This window comes from Buceros rhinoceros, unplaced genomic scaffold, assembly GCF_000710305.1.
Source record: "Buceros rhinoceros silvestris isolate BGI_N320 unplaced genomic scaffold, ASM71030v1 scaffold7464, whole genome shotgun sequence".
Lineage (NCBI taxonomy): Eukaryota > Metazoa > Chordata > Aves > Bucerotiformes > Bucerotidae > Buceros > Buceros rhinoceros.
The window spans coordinates 471-11,068 of record NW_010406590.1 but is presented as its reverse complement, the minus strand read 5'-3'; the positions used below and the strand labels follow the sequence as shown (position 1 = coordinate 11,068).

The 10,598-nt window shown below is 39.7% G+C and overlaps 1 protein-coding gene across 1 annotated transcript in view; it reads left to right on the top strand.

Annotated features, from left to right (window-relative positions):
- LOC104491709 (serine/threonine-protein kinase 32B-like) overlaps nt 1-9,943 on the top strand; it is a gene marked incomplete at its 3' end in the record, with an annotated part of 115,203 nt that extends 105,260 nt beyond the window's left edge. Inside the window, exon 7 of the mRNA XM_010134173.1 lies at nt 9,840-9,943. Coding sequence (XP_010132475.1) covers nt 9,840-9,943 — 104 coding nt within the window. The remainder of the gene's footprint in view (nt 1-9,839) is intronic.
- Nucleotides 9,944-10,598: the final 655 nt, after the last annotated feature.

The window sequence follows — 10,598 nt, the reverse complement described above, 5'->3', positions numbered from 1 at the left end:
TCTTTCCCTTTATAAAACGCCTACAGCACCATCCACTGGCTTACTTTCTCTCCAGAGCGCCTTCCTCACCTCTTGGAAATGCAAAAATACTGCAAATACTGCAAAAGACACAAGGACAGTCTTCACTAATCAGAAAGCTCCATGTATTTGGAGCTGTAAGAAGGCAGGAAAGATTTTAGAGCTGTAAAAATCCTGTTTCAGGTGATAAGTGATGGGTGAGGATTCTCTGTAGCACAGCTTGGATTTCAAAGTTTTAGCAAACCTCAAATATTAAATGAGTTTGACATATATGGCCAGACACTCATTGGTGCTGCTTTTTCCTCTAAGTGCTTCGATTTCACTCCCTTTCCTCTTTCAGTTTACACCTTTATTTTGTGAAGAATCATAACTTTAATGAAATGCTACAACGACCTTTCAGTTGCAATGCTCAAATTAAGAAAGTTTTGGGTTCACTCCTGATAGTTATTTGAGTCCATATGATTTCTGGATTTAAGGCTGTATCAAAGACTTCCTATGTGGCATTGCCTAAGCCATCTAGACAATAAGAGAAATAGGAAAAAGAAGAAGTAGAGACGCTGGCTGTATGGCTGGTAGTAAGCTTTCATTACCAAGAATTTAAACCATGCTTTAACCCCACTGTAACAAGACAAAATCACCTTCAAGCAAGGTACTCGCTCAGCACTGGAACCCAGGAAACTTAGTGATTCTGGTAAGACGTGCCTTTCACTATGCTGGTTTTCATGATGATGAAGGTATGAGATGTGATGAAAGATTTTTCCCTCCATTGGATGTTTATAAAGAATTACTTCATTGTGGATCTCATTATGTTTAATCAGATATGAGGACACTCTCCAGCCTTTGCCTTAGTAGAGGTACTTACAGGATTTCTCACTTCTTCCTATGGTCACTTTAAGCAAATAAACAGAAAAAAGTTATCTCTAAAGCCTCCATTGCAATTTGAAATCTGATTGAAATAGGCTGAGAAATTGTTAGGGAGCGATTTGCTCACAAGCAGTATGACAGCATAAAATTGTATCCAGGAAAAAATGAAGGGAATTGATATTATGTGGTAAAAATGCACGAGCTGTTCTGATTAAGATACCTATCTTGTAATGCTAAGCATGGTGGGAGTCGGCTCCTGTGATGTTTGGTTAATCCCACTTCAAATTAGCCTTTTAGCCCCTAAGTCTTTCTCAACTTGAAGTTTTTCCTCCCTATTTCCCTACTTTTTAAATGGTTATGCAGAATGCAGTGTATCTGACCCTGAATGTTTCTCCAGAAATCCTGGTAATTTCTCTGTGTTCCCCCTTCCCAGCTGATTTGTACAGACAAGTGAAATACCTGTCACAAGCTGGGAAGAAAAACATGGACAGTGGTGAATCTCAAAGGAATGAAGCCAACAGTTTGGCAAGACAAGCTACTTCCAGCTGCTTCCCTAGTTTTATTTCTCAAAGCCATTGAACTGAAATGAAGTGAAATCAGGTTCTTAGTGTTGGGGGCGGGGGGGGGTGTGTCTTCAGAGTTTCTGTCTTGTTCTGTTCAGATGGCTGCAGCTGTGAATCACAATGAGTGCCTTAAACGGGTTTAGGAGGCTTGTGTGTCACTCGTGTCTAATATTATCATGACAAATTGACGGCTCAAACCTTCTGCAACACCTGTGATTGAGGTAGTTGTCAAAGGTTTTATTGTAGGAAGAGCCCTCTGAGAACTCCTAAGTTTTCAGGCTGTTATCCTACACTGGCAAGCAACACAAAATGTCCTTGGAACCCGAGCTAACTTTGGCAGGCGTGCCTGCTGCCAACTAATGAACACGAGCACTTGCAGGGGAGCCTCCTCCCTCTGCACTGGAATGTGGACCAGGAAAGCCAGTGCAGGGCAGGACACACTCCCTGGCCACAGCCTGAGCCCAGGATACTCATCTACGGCTCTTCCTTCCTGCAGAAGTCCATTCATTAGGCCTCTTCTGTTTGAAGGAAGCGTGCATTTGCCTGGCTGCAAGCACCTGTGCGTTTGCCATTTTCAACACTGTTCCTCCCTTATGAGCAGAAGAAAAAAAGATGTTTCCTATATTGATCCCTCATGCAAACTGCAAGAAATACGCTTGTGTCTCAGAGAATGTGCCCTGCGTTGGGCACGCATTTGTAGTAATAGCTCTCCCTCCTGCAACAGGTTGGTCAGCCACAAACCAAACTGTTATGTACTAAAACATGTCTAGAAAACATTACAGATATTGCCTTTTGTTTATTCACCACTCTGGCATAATTTAGATGAATTTGAGTAGCATAGAACATGCTTTATGCTCACTGAATTCTTTCCTTTTGAATGATCAATTTCCATAATCTGTAGCTTATCTGTGAGTGTTGCAAAAAATTTCCATTCACAGGTTACGAATTTTGTAGTTTTAGGGATCCTTTGGTTTGGGGTTTTTTTTCTGTTTCTGGTGGTAGGAGAGTTAAGGGGGTTAGGAAGCGGCTTTGTGATTTTCTTCAGCAGAGGCTGAAGTTATTCAAGTAGTGCACCATGCCCTTACTTCAAATCAAACCAATAAAATACACTTTATGATATAAATACACCTGACAAAAATCCAAAGCCAATAAAATCAGCTGTAAATTACATTAAAAGTTTCAGCTACTCCCTTCCTATCCTACAGGCTTGTTATCTCAGATTTTCACAGCTGCTTTCACAGGCTGCTGTCACGGTAAAGAATGGTTGTCTGCCTGAGATTACCTAAGGAGTGTGGATTTACAGAGGTCCATTGAACTTCTAAAATGTATGAGTCATCCATATTTATTAATAAATACTGTGTGGGAGTACTACCAGAGTCAGAGGAAAACTAGTGGATGTCCTGATATCAACCCTACTGGTAAGATAAAAATACTTTGCAGGGCTAAATTGGTTCCTGAGGTAGTTAAAATAGCGCAGAGATAAATTTGGAGTTGGGTTTTCAACAGTGTTCAAACATGGTCTTTCTTGCACTCACACTAAACAGAGCCCTGAAATGAAATAGTGTTTTGCAGCTCATTGCATTTTGAGTGCAGTTAAGGCACTGCTTGGTTTTTTAAAAATCCCACCCTTTTCCTACTGAGGGTTTGACTGCCTATCTACACAGTTTCACTGGTGATGTCACTACCTGCCCTGTTGATCCCAGGGAAATATCACATCGCCAGCAGAAGCTGGAAGGCTTCTGTTTGTTCTGATAAGCAAGAACTGAGAGAGGATGTTGAGGCTTTGAGGTCCTGAAATAAATACTTACTGTACTGATGGGGTTTTCAGCATGTGCTAGGAGCACTATGGATGAGGGGATTAAGCACTGATCTGTGAATGGGTATTCAGGTTTTGGCTCTGCTCTGACATTAATGAGTAGTCACAGAAGCAGCTGAAAAATCTCCGGAGATCGGGAAAGAATTTACTGTCCCCAGCTGCTTTTCACCTCCCTGTGCTCTCCAACCTCCTACTGCTCTTCCAGCAAAACTGCTAAATAATTTCTTTATTTCAGTCCAAAAAAACCCCACATGGAGTTCAAGCAGTAGTTTTAGTTTGGGACTTTTTTAAAATTTATTTTTTAACCTGCCTGAAAGGGCCTGCTCTGGTACAGAGCTGTGCAGGCAATTCTGAGGGGAAAGAGACCTCCAGCTGTGGTGACGGACAGGGCAACAAGCAAGGACTTCCAGCAGCCCAGTGGGACATTTCTGCCCCCTGGATAACTCGTTCTTTGGTCAAGCTATGCAGCTCCCCCACGTTTTTGCACGCATAAACTGATGTAAAAACATTTGCTATCTGGGTAGGAGTATTTGAGGCAGGAGTATGTAACAGTCCTGATGTGTACACAGTCTGTCCTGCAATCCCCAGTCATCCAGACCAGTTTTGCTACTGGGGCAGAAAGGCTGTTGTCCATACACTGGGACAATCTTCCAAATAGCAAATGGATATTTTTGGACACAATCCCTTCAACAAGTTGCTAGAAAAACTGGCACTGTAGCCACTGAGAGCTTTTGGACGGAGTAAGTCAGGTACTTCTGTATAATTTCATATTCAGCAGTAGGAGACTTTTTCATTGTTGCTGGGCTTTCCTTCAGTGGGTCTACCAACTTGAAGTAGAAGGCACGATATATCATACATCAACTCATTCACTCCTGGAAAAGTCTAAGCTCCTAACAGCTTTATCCTGTGTTAGTCAGTCAAAATATTGTTTATACATTGTGAATTGTATATATGTGCATATATACTTCTTTATTATTATTATAATTTTTTTTTTAAGATCAAAGACTATTGTGAGGAAGTAGAATGATACCTGGCAGCATGGTATCATGCTGAAACTCAGTTAATCCACTGGAATCTATTTTCTTATCTATGAATTCTCAGGCATTACAATAAAATCTGCGACACTGAGGTATGTTTTGTTATGACCACTACGGCAGAGTGTATTGATTTGCAACCTCTGCCATTCACCACAAACCTCTGACTACCATTACTGACAAGCAGGGTCTGCTGAGATGCAAATAGACTACAGAGAGCTCTAGCTAGCCAACTGGATGGGTTTTCAACAAATGTCAGAAGTGTTTTGGGCATGCCCACCTGAACTTGATCATTTTAAAAAGATCGGGCCAAACCACTATGGCTTTACTTCCTGTTTTATTTTCATTTTGTCATATTTTGTAGGAATTAATGACCAGCTCTCATTGGCAACTTTTAGCTATGCATGGACAAACAGCTTCTTACAGCTAATCGATCTTGCAGCACGCACTTGCAAGTTACTGCTTAAATACACTGATCTGTTAGTATGTAGTAAAGGCCACCTGAAGAAGGGTCTAAGGCCTTCATCCCGCTTCCCTTTTCCTCTCACCAATTTTGCAAAGTTTCAAAGAAGCCCATAGAAGTCGGCAATGCTTCAACGTAAGTAATAGCTCTGTAAGCTTAATCAACACTTGGCCATCTCCTGGGTAGTGGTAGGCAAGCGTACCTGGTGCTCTTTGATTAGCTTCTTGCTAAGAAAGTGAAACTTCAGTCGGTTCACAGAAAAGGAATGCCACATTGTGCTATTTAGGAGTCATATCAGAACCACTCTTCATTTTATGATTTAGTCTGATGAATTATCTTCATGATTAAACCATCAAAAATAATAGCATCTATTCTTTGCACCAACCATTCCAAGCGATAGACCCCAAATTGACTATTCTATCATGGTAGCATTTTCAAACTCACCGTTGTGCACCAAATTAAAACGGCCAAATTTCAGCGACCTGGAGTGCTTATAGATTAACTATGGAGTTGATACTTATGAATGTGCAGCAGATTTTTCAGAAACCCTCCTTAAAAGCATTTTATCTGATGTACAAAATGCTCTTTTATAGTAGGCAAAAATAGTGAAAATTTGGCTCAGTGTTTACATCTTGGTATTCTCTTTTATTTCAAGCTCATGAATCACATTGATAGATAAGATTCATCTTCCACAATTAGGGTAGAGAAATAACAACCTGTTAAGTAAAATTTCAGTTTTGTGCTTTAGGTTTTTTGCAGATCTTTAGGGAAATAGGCATACAATATGAGATGCATCCTCTACATCATTTACACTGTAGAACACCTGACTGCTATGGCAATTGCAATGATACATATGAAGTGATTGGTGAGAAATCACACTGTCTCGCACAAAATTATTTGAAGTTCCAAGTACGGCTAAAGCCACAGAACAGGGCTATGGATATGCCAGGAAGCCACTGCTTCTGAGATGAATGCGGACCCACTAGATTTGCTTTCATGTTCAATTTTTTATTAGCCATTCTCCAGTATGTTTGGGGTTTTTTTCATGAGAAATAACCAATTATTTACTTCTACAGTCTGTAAAGTATGGTATCACTAGAAAGATACAGTGCAAAAGCATCAAAAGACAGAGCTCTGAAGAGGATTTATTTTAATGTATTAGTTGGAAAAAAAACATTAAATGAAAATATGTATTAAGGGCAACTAAGGAATGCACTGAATCACACTTAATGCAGTGCAAAGGTCGGTTCATTTTAAGTCATTTTTCAAGAAAGCAAAGCAGGTAAGCAGTGAAAGCATGAATGTATATTATTAAGAGAAAAATATGGATGTAGAAATGAAAAAAAAATCGAGTGATCTTTAGCTTGGTGAGTTGCTCAAGTGTCAGCTTGGAATGGCATTAGTTTTGAAATGCTCTTTGTAGTTACCAAAGCTTTGTATGAAAGGTGTCAGATCACACTTGCGTCACACGTTACGAGAGTAATTCCCCAACTCAAAAGACTGCATTGCTTCTGAGACCCAGACAGTATTTTGAGTGACAGGTTTTCCAGGTGTCTGAGTGGTGTGAAGAGCCCATGCAGTTCATGTCTGCCAAGAGGAAGAGGCTGTAAAGGTCCGACTGAGACTTCTGACCTCAGACCTCTTCACCACCCCAATCAGACGTGCTGTGAGAAGGTGGCTGCTTAGTCTGCAGTAGCTTTGCAGATTTGTAAGTTGATTCATGTTAACAGGGCCCTCAGGAATCTCTAGTCAAACCTTCTGCTCAAAGTAGAGTGAGCTGTGTGGCTGGACAAGGTTACTGCTGTTGAAAGCAATATTTTGGGCAGTTCTAGAAAAGCAGCTCTCCATCATGTCAAAGATGAGGAATTGTGAGAACCTGTAAGACCTTATAATTGCATCACTTCCTCACTTGTCTTTGAATTCATTCTTGCTGCTAGACTTGCTGTTACTTGATTTAGCTTCACTATTTAAGAGCTGTGCTTCCACCATGCAAGATTCTACCACCTTCTATCTAACCATATGTGATAGTAACTACAGCCCTCAGCCAAAAGAATCTGCAGGATCAGACCCAGTGTTAAAATCACATATTTTCCTGAAAAGCCTTTGCTCAACAGAAATTGCTTGAAGAAAATTATCTGAAACTCTTGTTCTTACATTACTTTTGTTCACGTGAATGAACTTTTGCAAGCAGAATCCTTGCATTTAGGTAGATGCACTGGGGTAAAAGAGTATTCTTTTCATCCTAAATATGTTATGATATGAGAGGATGTGTGCACAGCAAGAGCGCACACAGCAGAGCTGTTGCCCTTGCTATGAGGTGACAAGCTGAAATCTTATTATCCTTTGGAAGAACCTACCCACAGCAGACTGCAGGACAGGTCTCCGAGCTGAACATGAGATAAAATTCAAATTTTAAAAGATTACAGATAGTCTATTTCAATAACTGTCCTAAAGAAAGTCAATATAGAATTTTAGCTTTCCTCTCACATTTCTTTGCTTTTATCCTAACCAATTTGCACTCTGATTTAGTCAGAGTTAGTCTGACATAGTTATTTCTTACAGCAAACCCAATGTTATGTTATGTATTTATTTCACAGCTCTAGTTCTTCAGAGTTTGGTTAACTCCAGTCCTTAGAGATCTGCTGTCCTCTGTAAAAACATGCTATGTTTCTGAATGAGCAGGCAAACTCCAGAAGTCTGCTGTGCAGCCTGGAAGCTTTGTTTTGCACCTAATGACTCAGTTCAAAAAGGGTTTTAGACACATTAAGCACAAGCTTAGTGTGAGATTGTTATTTAACAGCCTTGCCGAAGTGGGGGAAGGTCTTTTGGCTTCAGTAATGTTGAGGTTTCACACTGAGAAAAACCTGTACATAGGATACTGTAAATCATGTTACATCTTCTGTCAGTGCCCCCTTACCTTGCGAAGCCTGTGCTTACAATTACTTTACTGCAGGAAGACAGTCCAGCTGGACTATAATACTGCTAAAGCAGGGAGAAAGGGGCTATCTGCTTTAAAAATCAGAAGCTTAACTGTCCGTTTTCTGATCTAAGGATGCCATCAGCTTAAGGTGAGAAAACAGAGCTTCGAAACATCAGGACCAGTGGGCAAAAGAAAGCACTTTCTGCTGTTGTGCTTAGTGTGGGATGAGTTGACCTTGAAGCTTTTAGAACAAGAAAATAAAATCAAAATGGATAACTCAGTCACCCAATCAGCAATACAGCTGCACTGTTCTGGAGATGTAGATTACATCAATACACTACTTTCATCTTTAGCTCACAGAAATCAGATAATGATCCTTCACATTATTACAGTGTTAAAGCTATAATAGAGTGAAACCAATATTATATCTATATAGCTCAGTAAAAAGGCCACTAAGGCTATATTCTGTAATGAGCTACTTTTGCCTAGGTATAGTGGGCAAAAATCAAAATGAATGTGGTTAAATAAAACAAACCTCACTACAAGGTGCCTATGGTGATATTCAAAATATGACTTTGGTGCCTGATTTGCAATTTAGGTGCACCGAGGCACTAAAGCAACACGAAAAATCCTGCCTACCCTCTTAGCTTCTACCTATGTGATACACCACACACAGGTAAGTTGTGCCTACACAGATTCCAAGCAGCATGCAAACAAGATCTGGAGTACATCTGAAGATATAACATGCCAAGTGAAGCTCTATTATCTGGGGGTGAGACAGGGCTAACTCAGAGTGATGTCTTTTATGGCACTGATTCGTGCCATAACGGATCACAGCACAAGCTTACCTGTGCCAGAGGTCCACTGGCCAGCTATTCTTCAAACACATCTTCTGGCAAAAATGTTCGTTGAGGTGCCTGTAGTCCTTCTACCAAACATATTTAGAGATGGTCCTGCTGGGCAAAAAGTATAGGACCACTTTCATTCAGTCATTGCTTTTTATTCTAAAGATTAAGGTTGTGTTGAATCTAATTTATGGATGCCAAAATCCTCTATTAGGTTTGATTCTTCAAGACTTTCTGAAGTCTGTAGTTGTAAATCATTAGGTTGCCATCCATAATGCATGGACTGCAAAATCTCCTCTGAAAGGAATGCCTTTCCTTTAATTAATCTTCTTCTCTAAATGCCATACAAAGTCAAATCCCAAAAGCCAGTCCAAAGTAAGTGTGACCAGATTACATTATTCATTGCAGTACGCCCATTAGAAAGTGATGCCACGGTAATTGGGTGGTAACGTGGTACACGAGACTCAGTATTGCGGCCAGAAGAGGCTCACATGGTAATTGCAATTTAGCATGATGTTACTTGGTGGTAGTGGTCAGAAACTCCCCAGGGAAAATGTTGTTTTCTCAAAGTGTACTGAGATTCTGCTGTGAAATAAACAGAAAAGCATGACTGACTTTCCATTTCATTTCATATCCTCCCTTATATACGGTTTTCTGAAGAAACTACAGCGACATTATTTAGTATGTTTGTCTTGCTGAAATTAGCCAACTGGATCCTTGTTTTGAAAAGATAATTTTTTCCCCCAGGAAAGTTGTTTTCATGGAATTCATTACTATGCTGACAGTGTGTTTATTCCCAGTCATGACAGAGTTTCTCGCAGCATATAGTCAGTGTCCAGATTTGTATTTATTTACTACATTCCAAAGCTGAACACCTTTTAAACCCATCTGATTAATTCTATCCAAACATAGAATAAGGATTAGATTTTCCCATGTTCAACACCTCCATCGATCACGAAGAATCACCTTGCTTGCAGATACTTGTTCATAAAATTTTGCATTGCCCTAAATGTTCCAGGACACGCTTCAGTTCAGCAATTCCCATCCTATTATTTTTATTCATATAATATAAAATTTAAAAGGACCAGATGAGAATTAAGTTATAAAATCATTAACTTTTGAAAAACCTTGGCCAGTGAAGGTCACTTGTTGCCAGCAAAACAAGGCACTCAACCTGCATTCTGAAAATGCTGTTATTGCAAGTGTATTTAATTCCTGTTAATTGCATTCTTATACATTTTTCAGCTGTTGACATTAATGATTGATAGTCTAACCTTAATACAATGCTTTTTGTTTGATTTGATTTATTGTTTTAGCTCCAGAAGTGTTCCAGGCCTTTATGGATGGTGGTCCAGGATACTCATACCCAGTAGACTGGTGGTCACTAGGAATTACTGCATATGAATTACTGAGGGGCTGGGTAAGAATGACAGGATTTTTTGTCGTTTAACACATTGATTGACAGAAGTACCAAAGTTTGCAGTGCCCCTGAGTGCACCCTTCTGATAAAATCGGAGTGGACGAGGCTGTGGTTCAGGTCAGGAATGCTGTCCTGGGTCTTTTCCAGCTGGGAGCTTTCTTGGGAAAATTTCACACCACTCTGAACTACATTATGAAAGTTTGCCTACGTTTGGCTAAGGAAAGGCCTAATGTTTTAACGGCCTCTCCACAATTCTTAATTGGAAACAATGGTATTTTTTTCCAAGTAAAATTTGAGTTACTCCAGGCTTTATTTTGTCTTTTATTGTTGTGGCTAATACCTTAAGTGAGCTAATGTAATATCCTAAGATGCTTCGCCCAGCTATAGAAACTGCTTATCTGCCAGTGCACTTGTAACTTATCTAATCAATTATGTGGAAAATCTTAATGAAAAATCTTCCTGAACATGGTCAAATTTCACAGAAGATAATGGAAAATGCTTTTCCATTTTGGTTCAAAAGATTGAAGTTGGTTGTTTAAATATTTACTATTCCCTATGGAAAACAGTAATTTAGATACTATTTCAGGATAATATCATAGCTAAAGTAGCTGTGTCTCTTTTTTAATTTTGAATTTCTGTTTTGGAAAAAGGATTT